Source organism: Dermacentor variabilis, chromosome 2 (genome assembly GCF_050947875.1).
Source record: "Dermacentor variabilis isolate Ectoservices chromosome 2, ASM5094787v1, whole genome shotgun sequence".
Lineage (NCBI taxonomy): Eukaryota > Metazoa > Arthropoda > Arachnida > Ixodida > Ixodidae > Dermacentor > Dermacentor variabilis.
The window spans coordinates 136,362,017-136,382,300 of record NC_134569.1 but is presented as its reverse complement, the minus strand read 5'-3'; the positions used below and the strand labels follow the sequence as shown (position 1 = coordinate 136,382,300).

Sequence of the window (20,284 nt, the reverse complement as noted above, 5' to 3'; positions counted from 1 at the left end):
GGGAATCTGGTGATAGTGTCCAGGGGGGTTGGAAGTATTGTGGTTCAGCCAGCGCAGGAACAGTGGGCAGCACATGGATTTTCCCTTCCAACTTCAAATGGCTTTGCAAATCCAATATTTTCAAGAAAATATTGCATTATATATACAATTAAGAGTAGTTATGTGTGTACACAGAAACGTATTGCCTTGCTTTGTTAGAGAACCATGATTGCTTGAAAGCTTGAGAAAGATGAAGCGCAAAAGAATAGAAGCTCACAGACAATGAAGCCAGAGGAAGTGTAGAGAAAATTAACTGTTGCTTTTTAATTGAGCACAGAATAATAGGAAAACGGGAAATGATAGTGGATGCAAAAAAAAAAGAAAAAAAAAACTTGCTACAGGTGGAATCTTTTGCATTTTGTGTGTGGTGTGATGCCATTAAGTTACAAGGCCAGTTGCCCTCCCATCAACTTTCTTGGCTGTTTGTGTATGGGTACAAGATTAGCCCTTGGAGTATAAGCCAGTGGCACTCAAAGGCCGTAGCAGCAGATATGGAACAACCTTTTAGCCACGGGCAATCCATATCTGCTGCCATGACCATGAGCCGCGCTGGCTAACACTGCTAGGGCTGATATTGTACCGATATACAAACACCCAAGAAGGTCGATGGATGTATGGCTGCCGTGGTAGCTTAAATGGTAAATAACCGATTGCCTAATGTGGAAGATATGGGTCTGGCTCCCACTTGCAGCAAGTAATGTTTTCAAACACTTTAGTTCTGCTATTCTTTTATAGTTAATTTTCCTTGTGCTCTCTCTTGCTTCATTGTCTTTTTGCTTCTGTGGTGGTAACTAACAAAAAAAGTCGAGCCCATCAGTTCCTCAAACTCTCGCTCAGTGTTCCATCAAGTAATTCTTGTACGAAACATTATGACCCTGTGAGAAAACTGTGACGATACTGCTAATATATATAGAATGCAGAACCTAGCTTTGTGCTAACATAATGCAAAGAAAGGGTAAGGCGTGCAGATACGGACACAAGAGGGGAGAAACCCGCCGTGGTTGCCCACTGGCTATGGTGTTGGGCTGCTGAGCATGGTCACAGGCCACGGTGGTCGCATTTCAATGGGGGCGGAATGTGAAAACACCCATGTACTTAAATTCAGGTGCACGTCCGGCATTCAGGCATGTCCACTACGGCATGCCTCATAATCAGAAAGTGGTTTTGGCACATAAAACCCCATAAAATAAAAATAAAAAAACAGAGAAGTGGACAACACGAACGCCGACTGAGGCGAAAAAAGAAAGAAGACGCAAAACTCATTTGCGCATGCTCTGGAATGGTAGCACCACGTGCCGGTCTATGCGATAGGCAACTGTTAAGGCATTTGATCTCTTCCTTATGTAAGGTAATTGAAGGCTGACTCACACACGCATTTCCACCATTATTTGTATGCCATGCCTCGACCATAAAATACGTATCTTCATTCCTATGCCTGTACAATATCGTGCATTCATCGAACTCGGGTGTGCAGTTACATTCTTGCCAGTCTTGGCACTGTAAGGAAAGATTAGAAGGCGATCCACCAGTTAACGACCTTTTTTGGTTAACTCCCTACGTTTGTGGTAACAGCAACATACTATTTTATTAAAAGAGATTAGTTCACACTAGAATTTGTTTGCCACTACTGTTGGTGCTTTAAAATTCTTACCCATGTTTAGAGAAGCATTTAAGTAACCTCTTCACTGGCATTGAAATCAGTTGAACAGATCATGCAAAGTGCCTATTGCTGTGCAGGGCCTATTAACGAAGAAAAATCCAGTTATGTTGAGAGCTGGGAACTGCTGTAAAAACACCAAGGCAGTCTGCATAATCACAGCACTATTTTTTTTTTTCTTCTCTTCTTTCTTGCAGTGTTCAAGCGCAGCCTCGGGCAAAGTGATCGTGCCACTTTTGTTGAGTTTGCCGGCAACAAGGTCGGTGAAATCGAAATAGTCAACATCGATGAAGCAGTCGGAGCCACAAGCTCCCAAGCCTGAAACAGCAAAATCGGGATGGTACCTGCCATCACCTGGATATAAGAGCATGGGGAGGGCCGACGGCAGGAGTTAGTGCACCCACTTCTGGAGTGCTGGGCGTTTTTGTCCACAGAGGAAAGCGCCATTGTGGTGGCATATTTTTTGTTCCCCGTTTGTTCTCTTTGTCCCCCCCCCCCCCCCCATTTGTTCACTTTGTAGCAGTTAGATTTATTCCATGTGAAAGCGGCAGCCACTCATGTCGAGCAGTTTCCCTTTCTTTTCCTCCTCCTTTCCTTTCCTCATTTTGTCTTCATTGTTTACTCTTTTTTTTGTGCTGTGGATATTTCTAGGACACTGAGTACTGAATCTGGCAACTGTAGCTATTTTTCTCTTTGCTGTCAACATTTTGAGGGCTATTTACGCTGCTTTGCTACTTTGTAGACTTGTAATTTAGTGCTGAGCCAGGCTCATTTAATAACACATGTGCACGCATTTCTTTTATTCTCTCAGTGGTTGTGCTTTCGTTGCACATATCATTCCGTATTGTCTTCTTTCGCTTGGTATTGACGGGGTATCTAGTCATTCTTACATGAATGGTTTACAATGACTGGTGCAATTGTACGTTGTCTGTAGCTCTCCATCTTTCACAGTGGTTATTTTTCTTCTTTCTTCCCATCACTGTTGAAAAGACTGTGTGTGCTTGAGCTGTCTCCTTGACGTAAGCCTGTCGTCACCGACTTGTTAGCACAAATACGAAAAGTGTCTACACGGCATAGGTAAACACGTACAAAAGATTTATCATTTAGCACTGGCAGTGCTGCTACGTCTCCTCCTCTTTTTGTCACATTTTGTGTGCGCACAAAAGTGCACATGGAGCATGTGGTTCTAAAGGGGGACCGAACACGCACGCCTTGTCTTTCCAGAGCAGTCGGAAACAACACTGCGCACAGTTTAGCATAGGCTTATTGTGCTCTCATCTTAGTGGCTCACTTCGGGAGTATGACATCTTGTGCCGTCGGCTGGATCCCGAATCTGAGCACAGGCACCGTGCACTGGATTGAGTAGGTTCATCGAGGTCCCTCTCTCGATGTCAAATTCCGCATTTTGTATGGTATAGTTTGCAGCAGCACATGGCTCGTATGGGTCTTACCATCGTAGACGATTAAAAGCATACTGCACTTGCTGTAGCGTGCAAACTTCGTTAAAGTTGTTCTCTGGCTTTTTTACAGACCCCCCATATGTGAAATGCTCCTAAAACATCATTCGCTAGGGTGCCGCAGGTGCACCACATGAACCGCTAAGTTTAGTTACTATTTCGGGCATTGCCAGTGCCATGGTACATGTTGAGATGCTTAACGTGCACTTGTAGCATATTATATATATAAATATATACATATATATACTTATTGTATGTATATTTACTCCAGCTTGCCGTGTTTGTTCTGTGTATTTTTTTGGTTTTGTTTCTGTTCTTGAACAGTTATAAGCTTCGAGAACAAAATGTAGTTGCCAAGTTAGCATGCTATGTTGTTGTCTTGCTCAACAATGGGGCAAGTAGGAAAAATAGGAGAGTACAAAGGTGGTGGCGTCCCCCAAACATGTATACATTGTCTGGTTTCGGTGCATTTTGGCTGTTTGTTTTTTGAGAATATAAGTACTCATGGTCTTTGTTCAGGCACGAGTTTATATTTTTGCCAGGTTTGATTGATTCAACCAATGGTTTGTGTTCATACAAGGGGTCGTGGTATCACATGCATGTAATATTTGTTAGTAATGGTTCACAAGAGGACTTAAAGCATCAAGGCTGGTAATCAGTGACTTGTTCACCAATTGTTGACTCTCATGTCCAACAAAGTGACCAACTTGTGCACGTCTCGCGTAGTATTTCTTGAGAGCGATTTCAAAAAGTGACCAGTCGGTTACAACTAGCTACTGCTGTTTTTGAGAAACGGTTGGAACTAGAAAGTGTTAAGACGACGTCTAAGTGCTTGCTCAGCTGTATCACTGCTTTTGTCAATTCATTTCTAGTGATGCCATATTTTCGTATTTTTATGTATACACATTAGTGAGACCATTTTATATTAAGTTGCTGCATTTTTTTTTTTTAAACTTTTGTTGTCATGTCCCTGGCGTAAATGGTGCCACACAAGCGCAGGGGTAATGAGTGTTGTTAAGGTTAAGAAAAAAAAAAGAGTTGCTATTACAACTGCTGCTACTACTTATACTGCTGGTATCGCACATGATACACACTACCACCCTGTACACACAGTTCCACCAACTGCAGTGCATGAGTAAAACCTCTGTATTGTAGTGGTTCCAATCTTTCACAGTGTCTCCTTTCTGATTGGTTAATAAAAGGAGCTTGGAACAAGTGAGATGTTGTCTTCATTGGTGGCCTCTCGGAGGAGCTGGCCAATGCTGTTCCGAATGTCGTAGCGCAGGTACCGTGTCACCACCATGACAAAGAGGTTGAACATCAAGACGAGGTTGGATATGAACACCATTATGATGGACAAATTGGTGCTGTACCTGACAGTGGGGGGAGAATGGAAACAAAAGAACAGTATTAGACCCTTCTGTCCACACACTGACCAATAAAGCGTGAGAAGTCTTTTCATGTTAAGAGTACTATAACACAAAAAGATGCCTGCCTTAACCCTTTTGGTATTTCGCACTCTATGCAAAAGCAAGCTAAATATATCGATATCATGGAAAATATAAAAAAATCTTAACGAAAGTACTAATAAAACTTGACTGCAGGGCTTCCAAATTCTGAGGTTAACAGAGAAAGTGTTCTTTGCACTAAAATAGAGCGATACTGTTATTTTGATGAATGCCTGTGTTGTTGGCCTTATCTTAGTAAGTCATATTCTTTGCGCTGCTTGGTTTAAGTATGGCACTAAATGTTGGCTTCTGTGTGATACATTTCAAAGGAAGGAATGGTGCACAGTGCCGCATAGCAAACTTTGCCTAATGGTTATACAAGAATCATTTTGAGCACATGAAGCATCTCCTTGTGGGCTTTTTGCTTTTAGCAGTGAGTGACATCGACTTCAGGAAGTGGCGAGGCGAAAAGCAGCGACATGTTTGGGCACCTGATGATTTGCATCCTTTGTTGTGAGGCTGTGGTAGGGAGTTCTCGTCAATCAAAGCCTCTGCAAGGCTCGGGTGGAACTATATATGGTTGCCGTTCTTACCAGACACCTTTTTGTAGACAAAGGCATTGAAAACAGTCATAGATATGCCAATATGCCAGAAAACATTTTGGCAAAAACTTTGGCTGGTGCCGTGCTGTCAGGTAGTGAGGATTTGATCGATTTTATGGACACCACCCTCGTGCCAGAGATCGTCTGATCTCTGGTACATGAACGTGGGCTCTCAAAAGTAGATCTACTTGTTTATGTATTTTTTCGCCGTGTCACCTGTCGCGCAACGTGGGTAAGTAAAATATATACACTATGCAAATGTTAAACGATTTTGGAAGCAAGTACTGTGATGCACGAAGTAGGTTAGCTGCGTGGTGCTTTGCTCGAAAGGGAAGGGGAGGAAAAGTAACTGCAGTTGACACGATTACCGCGTCGTCGCGCTAACCACGCACTGGCATCGCTTGAGGCGCATGATTTTTATTATTTTTTGTTGTTGCCACAAACTGTTAGTTCTGGTAGTCTGGAGTGTCGCACATCGAGCGGCAAGCACTACAGTAAAGATACCGCGTAGTCCAAAACGAAAATGTATATTTTGAGCTTGCTCGCAAAGCGTACTGCACCAAATGCTATGGAAATAGTTGTAGCCAATCGGACACGCCGAAACTTTTATCTGCTTTTATCATCGAAAGCCCGCTAAGCTAGAAACGTCAGAAAGTACTAGACAACCTGGTTTTCTCAGTCCGTATGATAGCTAGGATGCGCCCGCGTGGTATGCACGGATCTTTCTCTTGCTTCGCGAAGACACTCAGGATTCGGCCGACGACTTCGAGTTCCTGTTGACGGCCTCGTTGCGAGTGCTCTGCTTTTCCGTGACAGCTAGCGAAGGGTAAGACGAAGCTCAGCAGCGTGACAGCAACGGCTAACATGCCAGTCGCCGACATAGTGTCGGCGCTGGTTGATTAGGAACGCCGATTCAACTCATCCCCGCACCAACTGCACCAGCACGGCGAGACATACACAGCCAGCCATCGAAACACGTCACTACAAAAAGACGAGATCACCAATTGCAGCGCTTCCGAGGAGGCGCTGCCGGGTGATCCATAGAGTCATAGTTTCCTACAAAAATTACTAGAGGGAACTCTGGCGCTGCAGTCGTTGTCCTACCATGGGAATATATATATAGAATGGGAATGATGAGAAGTACATTGATTTGTCTAATCTTCGTGCTTGTGGATTCAAACGTGCTTGTGGCTTTGTATATTACGCTATATAACGCTTATTGTCGTATATTTCAGCGCAATCTATATTCTTCGAAGTGCAGAAGACGCCGGGAACGCGTACAATTGCTATTAATTGCAACGATTGAGCTTGTCCAGGTGTCCAAATCAAAACGTGCCAAGCGTCTCAAAGAACTCGCACGCCCGCGATAAATTCAAAAAGCCGTTTCATTCGCTTGTCGATACATGCGTCCGTGGCTTAATGGTTTCAATGTCAAGCTTCTGTGCTAGAACCCCTGTGTTCGAATCCTGCCGTCGGGCAATGTTAAAATTAATTATTGCGCAATGCAATGTTGAAAATGACGAGTTTACAAAGGAAAGTGTCTGCGTTCACCCGGTCGACGGAACGCAGGCGTTAGGTTCACCCAAACGTCACGTCCGGGATGTCGCATTTATTCTTTGTTTTTCGCGTCCGTGATGTCACATCCGTCTTTGGTTTTTGGCGCCAGAATGGCAAGCTCAAAGGTGAGCTACGCTCAAACAACTGGACAAAGATGTGGATCGTTTATTTTTTGGGGCTTGTGCTAGCGTAAGCTATCGTAAGTACTTCACTTTTCCATTCGATGTGCCTCTACTATGCAAACCTACGCTTTCGGCTGCCTGATACTTCATTTCCAGGTTCCTTACCAGCTTATTTTCCTTGTGACGCATCCCGCGGACCGCCGCACCGATCAGCCAGTGCTACATTGTACTGGTAAGAGCCTTTTTCACAATCACTTAAACGTAACATTACCTGGTTACGGTGCTGCTACACGGCAGAATGTGTAAATGGCAGATGACCCAAGTGCGTCATGTGCGCGCACTTGTTTAGAGAAAATAAAGAGTATTCATCATTTATCTCGCAATGTAAACGCACATTCCTGACACATGGTTCAGGTCTGCCGTCCGCCGACTAAGGGCGGTAGTGAATGAAGTCGCTAAATGAGTGCTTTGCGGCGTCATTGCACGCGCGGGAAACAGCGTTCGTTTACATAGTAATATGAGCCTTTACATAGCAATATCGCTGCGCTGTCAACAGCCATTCTCTGGTAACCTTTCTCCGCAGCGTAACGCTCGAGTGCTCTGTGCAGATGTGACAAAGGTTGTGTATGCGGTCGGTATTTGTGATTTTCTAGAAAGAAGCTTCATTACAAAGTGCATGATCAGGCTGCGTGGTCGTCCATTCTACTAGAGCGGGACAATCAATAAACGATACAAGCATGGACATACACATGCTGTTGCCAAATAACCCTTATGGTGGGTCCATTTAATACTGGTGATTTAATCGTGGATGAAGACTGGGATGTTCTCTTTATGTGCTTGCTTCAAAGTAGGATAAATCGAAACGTGGCCAACAAATTTTACTAGTGTTATAAGGTTTTGTGAGAAAGGGTGTACTGTTGTGTATTGCTTTGTAACGAGTGACTTTTAAGAGTGTGACATTGTCTCCCATCGCACGTGTATATCCCGGCTGGAAGTTATGTTCATGTGCTCAACAGTGCTTCAGGAACCCTCTCAGCGCTTACAAGTTGATAATACAGCCACTTGTGAATTCTGGTCCTAATGTAAGCATTAAGGGGTTTTAGCACTCCTCTTAGTGATAACCTTAGACGTTAATTCTATAGTGTATATTGTTAACTGACAAGCTGGGTCTGGTAAGTTTTACATCTTGACACTAAGAACCTGTGGCATGATGAGTTTGCGCAAAAGAACAGTGTAGGTGCCATCATATATACATTCATTGTCATTCACGCAGACTATTGGAGGGACTCCAATCTACATTAAGTACAGCGCAATCGGCGCCAGTACCAGTGGTTGCTCAATGTGTGGTTTGGAATTTACGCCAGTGCAATAATCAGTACCATCTTCAATCACGCACTGACTGGACAGCGTTATGTGAACAATATCCTTGAAGGAGTGGTTGATGAGTTTCTCAGCAAAGTCCCGCTGTCACATCTTCCACTTCTGCTGTATCAGCAAGATGGGCCACCTGCATGCAGCAGCAGCCGAGCACGAAACTGGTTGGGTGCTACTTTTCAAATAGATTGGAAGGCACGAACCTGTAAATAGGCCGGCTAGGTCACCTGACCTCTCTCCGTTAAGTTTCTTTCTTTGGGGTTATGTGAAAGATTGTGCCGGACGTCAGATTAGACGAATGTCAGATTAGTTCAAGGTAAGGATAATGGATGTCTGCCATAGAATTCCGGCATCGGTCATCAAGAAAGCCACTAAAGGTGTGATAAAATAGACAGTACTGCGTAGCTGCAAAAGGAGACCTATTTGAACACGTCCGCTAGGCTGATGTTCAACGGGGCTTATGAATTAATAGATAGTAAGAGCACACAGTTTTTTTTTTTTTTGTCTGTGTGTGTGTGTGTGCCGACATTCTGATTGCCAGTTCGGCTCATAGAAGCGGTATATTTAATTTCGTGAACGCATTGGTTTTGCCTTTTCTCTACAAGTTGGTCGCTTTCCAGTGTGTTTATTTCGCTTTTATTTGTTGACACGAACCTGTTTTTGCAGCACGTATACACTTTCATGAAAAATAAGACGCTCACTTTATATTGGCTTTGGTCCGAAGCAAGTTTCTGGTGTGAAATATAACTTCGCCCGCACTCTTTCGATGCGGTGCGAGCAAAGTCTGGATTTTGAAACATTCTGTGCCTATTGCATTGCTCTTCACATTTCGTGTGTGGTCAGAGCTGCACTTTGGCTGCGTTATCAAGGTGCTTTTGTTATCATTTATCAGTCGGCCTTGAGAGAGAGATAATAAGTGTGACGTAGAGAGAAAAGAGTAGCTGCGAAGCTGCGAAACCTGCTGTTGGGGCTCCTTCCATACCATTATCAAGGTGGTGCGCTGTCTCTTCGGGTTCGCGATAGGCAATGCAGTTACTTTCAATCAGCTTATTTGAGGGCACTGCTTTATGATGCGGGTGAGAGTTCACTCACATGGTGTTTTTCATAGTTCGTGAGGTTATTTTCCAGTCGGTAAAATTGTACGCAATTAGTATGTGGCTGAAAACACTGCAGTTAGATGTCATTTTGGGATGCCAACAAATGCCTCATTGACACTTTGAAAATTATGAGAGTACTTCTCGAGTTAGATAATTGTAATTACCAAATTAAATCTCAGTAACGAAAGAATTACTGGCTACTACTCCACTTTACTGGAAACAATATGCACTAGGTTTTCTTCGAGTAACGGAACTGTTTTTTTTTTTTTAATCTTAGTGCATGATAGCTGTGGAACACTCTCTCTCTTCATCCCTATACCCCTTTCCCCAGTGCAGGGTAGAAAAACGGACATGTGTCTGGTTAACCTCTCTGCCTTTCCTCTCTTCTATTTCTCTCTCTCTATAATTCACTCAGTAACCGTAATGAAGCCAAGCCAGATTCACTCGAAATCAGAATCAACAGCAGTCATGTGCGGCAGCACTTATGCTCGGACTAGCAGAAAAATAAGAGAGGCTGCAGTTTTCCAGAAAGGCGAAGCAGTGTTAGTGATAGCCAAGGATGCGACAATTACACGGAGGAAGATTGCACCAGCAAGGGGACTCAGGCTGTGAAATTGAACTGTCTCCTACTATGAGGTCTTGTATATACTTAGCGCCGTCACTTCAGTGCTCAAGTCTTCGAGGTCAAGCGAAGTTTCTTGAAGCGCAAGAAATATATATATATATATGTATGTATCGTAAGGAACTGCTTTATTCCAGCCAAGCTCGGACTGCTACCTCGAGGATTAAACTGTGCTGCTGGTGATGATATATGCAGATGGAAAAGATGTGCAGATGATGAAGTTGAAAGTCAGGCATGTGTTGTGCCCATGCTAATTCTCTCTCGCTGTGGAAGCGGCCGCCTGGCAGCGCGTAAGTACTATAAAATGCGTCAAGTATTTGATTTTAAGCGGGAGACATGCACTATCTCTGTGCCACAGCAACGGGAATCGGGTGGCGTTCTAACGAGCGAGACCTGGTAATTGACAGGTGATGTCTGCTCAATGACCGTGGAAAGTCGAATAAAACATGAGAAATTTTTTGCATAAGCCAGGAATGCACACAGGAGTCCAAAGAACTTCGTCACCAGGAGAAAAAGTCACAGCACAGTGGGTCCAGTCATAACGAAACTTGCGAGCGTCCTGGGAGACGCCGGTGTTAAGCGGGGCGAGGCGTCTGCACTCTGCGAGGCGAGACACAAACTGTTCCAAGAAAGGAACTGATGGGGGTACAGGAGTCGAAAGGAATGATATATCAAGAATGAAACTTGGTGAACAGCCATAGATAAAGCAAAAATGTTAAAAGCCAGTAGTACGTTGCGTAGCCATGTTATAGGCGAATGTCATGAACGGCAGGATTGCATCCCCATTCGTGTGGCCAGGGTGGATGTACGTACATCGCAGTCATGTCAGAGAGGGTATGGTGAAAACACTCCGTCAACCTTTTTGGTCTGCGGATGGTAACTGGAAGTCGTCTTGCAAATTGTGTTAGAGGCGCACAGAACTTCTGTAAGGATAGAAGAGAGGAAGACTGCTGCGGTCACTGAGGAGAACGCGCGGAGCGCTGCAGTGTAAGATAATGTTGTATAGAAAGAAATTGGCGATTTCAGCAGCAGTCCCGGATGGTAGAGATGCTGTCTCCGCATAGCGTGTTGGTCTATGGCCATTGCAATCCAACAATTTCTATGTAAGGTCATGGGAAGAGGACCGTACAAGTCTATTCCAACTACTTCAAAAGGCGAAGCGGGACAATGCAGAGGTTGTAAAGAGCCAGAAGGAGCTGTTGGGTTTGCTTTGACAATGAACACAGGGTGCAACATACTTCGCAACGGCTGAAGATGGGCCAGGCCAGGAGCAGCGACTTCATATTCTGTTGTAAGTCTTGTGTTAGCCTAGAAGACCAGTCGTCGCATGATCGTGAAAGGCTTCAAGCACCTCACATTGCAGAGAACATGGTATGACCGGGACCCATTTGTTGCCATCGATCTGATAAATGTTACGATGTAAAACCCCATTGTGCAGCTTGAATTGATTAAGTTGTCGACGAAGTCTGGCATTTGGAGGCGACGAAGAATCTTCCATGCGTTGGAGAATAGTTCAGCAGTATGGGTCGACGCGTTAGTGGGACACAAGGACAGATGGGCTGTCGTGTCTTAGCCATTCGAGGGTTACAATGGGTAAAGCCAATGAAGAGGACTCGGGACGTACACAATCATGGAGAGGTTATGGTGAATCGTCATGATTCGGCAGAGGGTAGCAAGAGAGAACATTGGTGTCTTGATGCTTCTTTGCAGCCCTGTAGGTGACATTGAAATCGTACTCCTGTAGGTGAAGCACACAGCAACCCAGGTGACCTGATAAATTCTTTAGCGATGAAAGCCAGCACAGTGTGTTATGGTCGGTAACGACTGTGAAATGGCGGCCATGAAGACATGGGTGAAATTTTTGCACTGCCCAACAGCAAGGCACTCCTGCTTGGTTATGGTGTAGTAATTTTCTGCACTGGTTAGTGCACGACTAGCATAAGCAATTACTCGTTCGCGGAATGTGTTGTCACATTGCAGTAGAATGGCACCGAGACTGACTGCTAGCGTCGGTGTGAAAGATGGTGGGCGCGGTCGGATCAAAGTGGCACAGTACTGGGTCTGACGTCAGGGCATGTTGCAAAAGCAGGAAAGCATGTTCACATTCGTCGGACGAAACAAAGGGCGCATTACTGGCGAGGAGTTGATGGAGCAGGGACGTAAACGTAACGAAGTTGCATATGAAGTGTCGGAAGAAGCAAGTCCAGGAAAACTGTGCATGTCTTTTTGACGCAGTGGACACAAAATTCGAGGATGGCAGTAAGCTTCTCGGGGTCCGGTTGAATACCTTCTTTGCTGACTATGTGCCCCAGAACTTTGATGGCCTTGCTGGCCAAACTGCATTTGTGTGTGTGTGCGTGTGTGTGTGTGCATGCGCACGTGTGCGTGTGCTGAGCTGCAAACCAGCATTTGCAAGACAGGCAAGGACTTCATCAAGATGTTGCAAATGTTGTGAGAACATGGTTGAAAACACAATGTCGTCGAGATAGCACAGACAGGTTTTCCATTTCAAGCCACACAAGACTTATCGATCATGCATTCGAATGTGGCAGGCACATTGCAGAGTCCAAAAGGCATCGCACTGAACTCGTAGAGCCCATCAGGGGTAGCAAATGTCGTTTTTGCTTTGTCGGATTTGGACGTCGGTATTTGCCAGTAGCCTGGTCTAAAGTCAAGGCTAGAAATATATTCAGCACCGTGGAGTGAATCTAGTTCATCATCCATCCATGACACGGGGTAAACATCTTTGCGCACGATTTTGTTCAGCGCACAGTAATAGACGCAAGAACACACTGAGCTGTCTTCGTGACAATTGCAACGACATGAGTGTCAACAGCTCAAGTGACAGTTGACCCACGAGGCAACAGTTGGGGTTCGATTTGGTTTATTGCAGTAAGCAATGCAGACCCCTCAGAGAAGCGAATAAGGCCAGGGGTAATCAGAATTGCTCGAGATAGGGTATGGTCATAGGGTAGAATGAATACGCCGCCATCCACAATGTTACAGGAGTTGACACCTATAATCTCTTCTCTAGGTGGCCAAAGAACGCAATCGGAAGAGGTGATGAGACAAATGCGTTCTTCGAGGTTAGGAAGAGAACTGCCAGTGGCATCCAGTTGTGTGAGGTGCTGACGACAAGAGATAGAAGCGAACGCCAAAGATAAGAAGTCCCACCCCAAGATGAGTTCATGGGTCACTCACGAAATACCGCAAAAGCAATGTGGTGAAGAATTTAGTCTATGGACACACGAACAGTACACGGTGCGATTGGACGAATAATAACGTTGGCCGCTGCACAAAGAGAAAGGCCGGAGTAAGGCAATTCTTGTGTTTTATAGAGTCCCGAACAGTCACATGGCAATAATCGCCAAGCGTCTTGTAACAGGGAGCCACCTCAGAATTGCACCAAACAAAGATGATGGATGCAGCCAGTCTTGCCAGATAACTACATTTTGACTATTCTGTATTGTTTGCATTTTTTGTGCAAAAGGAATTCTCGCAGAGAGTTTTATCTTCAGTGGCCTTCAGTTGACATCATCTGCTACAACTAGCACATAAGTTAACTCCATAGCACCACTAGGATGGAGACATTGTGTCGTGGGATGCTTCCTTAAAAGTGGACAAGAAGATTCTAAAGGAAAAGTGTGAGATGGTCACAGTAATAACCAAGGCATTTGGCATGGGAATGACCCAGCTATGAAGGTATTATCAGATGTGGACAAGCATATAATACTAAATGGCGCCTTGCACGAGCCCCAAGTGTCAAATGTAATGAGTATTGTGCATTGAAAGGGCCAAAAATGTTTTGTACATGCAAGGGAACACTATGGGCATTTGATAGCAGTTGCTTAGATGTACTACATTAACAGGAACCAAACAAACTCTCTTAGACATAAGCATACAGCAAATTCAAGGACTAGATGAAGCTTCAAAGAAGTAACTGCATTTCATGTAGGATAGGTGTGAATGACCTTTGTGCATGAGATCAGTGACAAAAACACTAAATGAATGCAGTACAGTGTCTGTATCATATCTTGTGCAGACCAAACTAGCCTGGCGTTTCAGCGTTCCTTGTCAGTTCATTTAAATAGGCACTACATTGTTCAAAGTGCAATATTGTTCTACAAAACATAATATGCAAGATGTAGCATGCTAACCCTCGTGGCTCAACAACTACTGAACCGAAACCTCAATGAGAGCTTCCTTGTAATTTTCATCGTAACCATACTTTTGCTCTTGAAAGTGAACCTCTTTAGTGAATTTGCTTGTGTATTGATTTTTCTTTAGGCAAGTATTTTTTATACATGTTAATGTCTCAATCCTGCTTTCTCTTTCCGGAGCTAAACAAAATGCCTCTTATTTCAATTTGATCTTTTGACCTAGGAAGCCATCATCTGGTGCTGTGTACAGCAAGCACATGCTTCGGGCAAGGAGGGAGCCAGCACCATATCAACATCAGCAAGAACCTCGGTGCTCAAAATAAACATTTTCTGTGCAAATAACTGTCTTTTTATACTTCCAGCATGAATTAATAAAGTTTCTTTTGCCTTCACATGCAGGAAGGTTTATAGGAATAAATAGTGACTGTTGAATGCCCAGCAAAATCCTTGAAGCCATTTTACTTGTACAGTGATAAAGTACATGTGTACTTGAACTTGATAGTACAGAAACGAAAGGCAAAGTAACAGGCAAAATGCTTGGGGCAGCAGTCGTATAAATGGTAGATGAACACAGCTAATTGTGCTGTCCAGTTTCATTTAGTTTGACCAAGTGTTGCAAGAATTGCCTTCAGTATGAATCATTCAGTTTAGCCAGCCAAAGTCGAACTCGTACAAACTTTGGAATGTCTGCTGAGAATTTTAGCATAAATGGTATGTGTGCATCCTTCAGCAGCACTACAAGCCCAATAAGGTTTTTGCGTTACTCTCCCCCCTCCCTTAGGGTTATGGCAGTGTCTACTTCAAGTGCTTGAGGGTATTATGGAGAATGACTCCAATTTGCTATAAATATGTGCAGTGTTGATGCAGAAATGAGAAGGCTATATAAATATGCAGGACAAGAGCTCGTAGGCCTGGTTATAAGCATGAATTAGAAATTTATAGACCAAAGGCAATATGAATACAATATGTTAAATTACATCCATATGTGGGAACTGCCCACATGAAAGGAAAGAAAGTGCAATACTTGCAACCTACCAACAGAAACATCAGTCTAGGGAAGGATTCTGTAAGGATCCACTAAGTGGACTATTTCAGCACACACTGATTAGGTAGCGCTCTAAGTTGGTAGAGCAAGCAGCAATCGTCACCGTGGGCTCTTGTGCTCTATTCATTCAGCGTGTACTGGAATGGACAGTCCACTTAGTCAACACTTGCAGACTAGCCCCCTAGGGCTGTGGAAGCACGCAGTATATTAAGCTTAAGTCTGGAGTGCTACCTCCTACTTATGTGGCAAGTCCTCCTGTTTACCTGTTCCTTTCAACTGAGAGCTGAGCACCGCCTAGGTTATGTCAGAAAAAGCAACCAGCGTCCATAGAATTCAAACTATTACTATTTGCCCTATAAAAGGGGACAGTGGAGCCTAAAATGACACTTGACTTGGGCCATATTTTTCCCGATATGCCTGAGAATATTGGGATTTCCCATCAATTTTACCCTTCCTACATCACATAGCGAACAACCTGAAAACTTAACACTGTTGCGCAGAGCGATGAAGGATCAGGATTTGAGCGAGAAAACAACACGACACCTGAGCACAAACTATAAACTGGTTTACTTTTCTGCAAATGAAGCGTACATAAAGCCTACATGCATGCACAGGAGTCTTCTTCCCAGTCTACCTACCTATTGTCAGCGATTATGCTAGTCTGTTTATTGCTGATTGAAATAGACTGCACTGACACATGAGCCCTGAGGTACATCTTGATGTTGTATGCTTCCACGACTTCTGTTTTCCTTTGGTTCCTACTTTTCAGCAGAATCATTGTCTTGTGATAATCACCAGTTGATAGTTTGTGCTCAGGTGTCGTGTGTTGTTTTCTCGCTCAAGTCCTGTCCCTTCGTCGCTCTGCACAACAGCGTTAAGTATGTCGAACCAACTAGCCCACTGCACAATTTTCCTGATGCTGAAAACAATCGTAAACTAAAGTCTGTGAGAAACGATGAAGTGTTCTGTCATGACATACAGATTTATGCATGATCATTTTGCTATAGAAAGATACAATTTTAGTCAATGTTAACGAAGAGCTTCACTTTTAGTTCACTTAAATAATGTGTGTGATGCATTGTGACAGTACGAGGTCCTAGAGATGCTACTGTGGAGATATGTCAACATTGAGCCTGTTCCTGTTTAATCTATGGATAGATGCCTTCACGAAGAGTTGGAGAAACTGCACAATACAATGTTTTATATCACATGTAATAATTATGCTGTGATAAAGTGTACACGCTGAGCTTAATGGTTTAGAAAAGCTCAAGAAAAGGCTCCAGAATAGGTATGATGGATAGGCAACCTTTTATTTGGCTCTCTTCATAGTGAAGTCTGGACGCATCACCTCAGCCACACTTAGTAAAATTTGTGGGCTCGTACTTCCCATGCCTTTACTGCACAAGTTGCCTTGGTGCTCCCAGTCTTGACAGGTAACACTTAAGCACCCTCTCATGCACATGTTTGCTTCAAAGCTACAGTTGCTAACTAAAGTAACTCCCACATGCGATTCTGTAACTCTAGACCTAACTGCAAAAATGCATGCAGTACTACGAGTTTGGCATGGAGTTCACATGACATGTGCACAACTTCAAATTTCGTATAGGCAACAGATAACTGGTAACCTGTTAGAGTAACAAAATGGATGCCAAGGAAAATTCACCCAAAGCCTTAGGCAGGAAAATGAGGTGTTGTGATAAGATAAATAGCAATCACATTTGATCGACTGACTAAAAGCTGGCAGGGGTATTGCATTTGACATGATTGAAATGAGCTGAAGCATGGCATGGTAACTGTGGCAGCCTTTACAATGCCGCACTCTCTGAATTACACTTGTGTGCACCCATATGCTGCAGCGACCAATTGTTTTTATTCAAGAAAGCCAGGTTTGTGGTTCAGCACACATCATACGCTGGCAAACTCACTGATTAGTCAACTCCTTCAGATCATCCGATGAGTCTGAGTGAGCCCAGCTGAGCAGTATTTTGGCGAGTTTGAGCCCGAGTGAGCTCGGCTGCGTAGTATATTCTTATGAGTTCAAGTGAGCAGCTAAGTATAATTTTGGCGAGTCTAGATAGGGAGTTCCGATTATTTTGCCAACATATATATGGTCCGTGTACTTTCGAAATTCAGGTACGACACTTGCGCATAGGTTGGAAATTAAGCTTCTCGACACGTGACTACTGCAGAAATGATCATAGAGCTAGAGAAGAACGATACGCCTTAATGATGCAGCGTGCCGCGCGGGATCCATGTGTGCAGCGTGCCAGTGGATGGGTGCGTGTTTGGGAAATTAAGGGGTTTCGACCCATCCACAGATAATTTCCATAATACCTTTCTCCATAGTGTATTATTGCGATAGCAATTTTTGGACACCCCAAGCGATTTTTCGCCATCGCCCTGATGTTTGGTTTAAAGTCCAAGTGTGACAAAAATTATAGTGCCCCGTTGCATCCCACATGCTGGGGTTAATTGCGAATGAAAGGGTGCGAGGGTGAGCCGAGAAGGATGGCAGCTTTATGTGCGCTGTCCACGTCCCGTGGACAGCGCGCATAAACCCTCTCCTACCCTAGCGCGCGCTAGGGTAGGAGAGCGCGCGACGTCTCTTGCCCGGCCGTGCCCGTGCATATGGCTGTCGCATCACATTTTTTAAAGTAATTTGCGGCCGGTGTAAAGGCGGCAAGCCGACGTGGCTGCTGGTTTCACGAGTGTTGGAAGTAGCGTTATCTAAGTTTCTGACGAAACTTAGAGAACAGTGACTTAAAACAGTGACTTCCTTAGAGGGGCCAAAATTTTGGGGCGTATGAGCGGCACGTATAGTAGAATGCAGTGTTCCATTGTAAAAAAAAAAATTTGATGTAACAAAGTAGAGTGCTGAGTGTTAGGTCTTTGTTACATCAAGGTTCAACAAAAATTAAGCGCTGGAAATCAGCGCTGGACGCATATGCAACTCCTTACTCCACACTGAAAACATTTGAGAAAACATTTTTTTAAATACTTTGTACATTTGTATAAATCCCTACCTGCAGATATTCCTCTGGTTTAGCCTAATTATGTGCTGCCTACTTACTGACGCAGCATACGTATCATTGCGAAATTTATAATTTTTTGCTTTTAGAAAAAGCATCGAGTTATTGAATTTTGCGAACAGAAAAAAAATTGCAACTTCCAATATAGCGCGCTTCCTAGGCTATTAAATAGCTATAATGTTCAAGGAACGTACTGTTTCCATGAGTGGTTTACTCATGCAGTAAGATGTACTGTTCCTACACTTTGTAATAAAAAGCATATGCATCGACACATAGCAGCTGATATATTCTTGCTTATTTTCTCATCACAGAGGTAGATGGGACACATGAACCTATATGCTCACACAAATCAACGTGACCAACTACTGCGGAGACATGGCAACGAATTCTTTGTTTACGTTGTACACCACAAGTGCGAGGTTTGCGCATTAATTTGACTTCATGAAACCCTAGTTATACTACAGGCTTTACGGCAATGCTTGCATGCAGTGCGGTGAAGCGCTCGACAAAACTGCACACATTATATGGTTTGTTTGATATTAACTCGAGATGCAAACGTTTGTGCAGGCAGGCAAGCAATGTTTCCATTCACGCAGCGCACCAAAAGAGCGTGGTATATGCATTGATCTGGTTTCATGACATCGTACTTTTGCCACTAGCTTTACGGCAGTGCTTGTGTATAGTGCTGCGAAGCACGACGGAACTGCACATTATTATACGGTGTGCTCGAAATCCACTCGAGATGCAAACGTTTGTGCAGGCAGGAAACGAATGATTTAATTCACGTAGCACAACACGAGAGCGCGCTCTATGCAGTCCTTTGATTTAATAAAACTCTATTTCTGCCACAGGCTTCACAGCAATACTTGTGTAGAGGGCTGTGAAGCTCGACGCAGCTGTAACAGCATCCCACGGTCCACCCGATTTTTACCGAGTTTGTTTTGAAGGGCCCCTCACAGGCTACATAACAAATTTTGGTTATACGCTGAACGTTGTTACGTGCCCTCTAAGAAGTGTTCTACCGCAAGCATTTTTCAAATTGGTTCATTAACAGCAGAGAGAGAATGATTGAAGTGCCGCGAACACATGATTTCAGGAGGCGAACGTCGCCGCCTATATAAACACTCTCTCGACTTTCCCCGTTTGGCCTGTATAAGCAAATTTCCTTCACTGCGTTCTCCCATACCGGAGCCGAGGGGTCGCGCGGCGGGTATACCCTGCCGTCTTCTTTTTTTCACCGTCACCGGAACACTTCCGGTGACGGTGTCGCGCGAGCTCTCGCGCTTGTCTCGTTTCCTGTAGCGGACGATAATGCGCACTCTACACGAGAACACGTGATTAGCGGTATAAGTCAGTGCCCCAGCACTGAGGCAAACGCGAGAGGATGAAAGAGCATGATCGCAATGCTGGAACACAGTAGACAATGACGTATAGTTTCGTTCTCTGCGCGCGTGCAAACGTCGGAAAAAGGAGACGAAACGGAAATTCATCTCTCTTGCTACAGTGCGAAGTAAAACAAAAGCACCCAGACATTCGGGTTGTATTTTTCATTATTTCTCTAAACTTTAATTAGTCCACTGAAGCAACAGATTCAACAAATAACTGATGCTGCCTTGAATCTAAGTCACGTGTTACTCTGAGTGCCATCACAGCACAGCCTGTGCTCCTATGCAGCAGCACAGTTACGGGCATTCATCTGCTTGCTGCTGCGATAACATTATGACACTTGAACTCAGAGGTACGATTTTTGTTGTGTGAGGTTATAGATAGCCAGTAGGCTACTTGTCTGATGTTAAATGCTATGACCCACTGGCAATCCACGATGCACTCAATGAAAACGTTTTTATGCTGTGTGCGGCGTGACTCACCAGTGACCCACCCGCAAGAATTCTCGCTCTTGTGTTGCCATCTGAGGTTTGAAATTGCAACTAATATATCTTTTTACTGCACTGGACATGGGGTGGCATGTTTGTTTCGGAGAGTGGAGTGGCGGCACATTTCTCAGTTGGGTTTCTTGCAAACTTTTCGCCGCAGTTCTTGAAATACGTGCTGTTGGAATAAGTACCTGCATTTTT

General features: G+C 44.1%; 1 protein-coding gene and 1 long non-coding RNA gene across 5 annotated transcripts in view; both read left to right on the top strand.

Annotated features, from left to right (window-relative positions):
• LOC142572750 (integral membrane protein 2B) overlaps positions 1–4,372 on the top strand; it is a 34,312-nt gene extending 29,940 nt beyond the window's left edge. The window contains exon 6 of the mRNA XM_075682074.1: positions 1,894–4,372. Within this exon, the coding sequence (XP_075538189.1) occupies positions 1,894–2,018 (125 nt within the window). The 3' untranslated portion in view covers positions 2,019–4,372. The remainder of the gene's footprint in view (positions 1–1,893) is intronic.
• Positions 4,373–6,733: 2,361 nt separating this feature from the next.
• LOC142572748 (uncharacterized) lies at positions 6,734–14,553 on the top strand. Of its 4 annotated transcripts, none has more exons than XR_012826138.1 (4): positions 6,734–6,959; positions 7,039–7,114; positions 10,113–10,265; positions 14,359–14,553. It is a non-coding gene; the product is annotated as an uncharacterized LOC142572748 (long non-coding RNA). The 4 variants fall into 4 exon arrangements; XR_012826139.1 differs by having other exon boundaries at positions 10,171–10,265; positions 13,010–14,530; XR_012826137.1 differs by having other exon boundaries at positions 13,010–14,530.
• Positions 14,554–20,284: the final 5,731 nt, after the last annotated feature.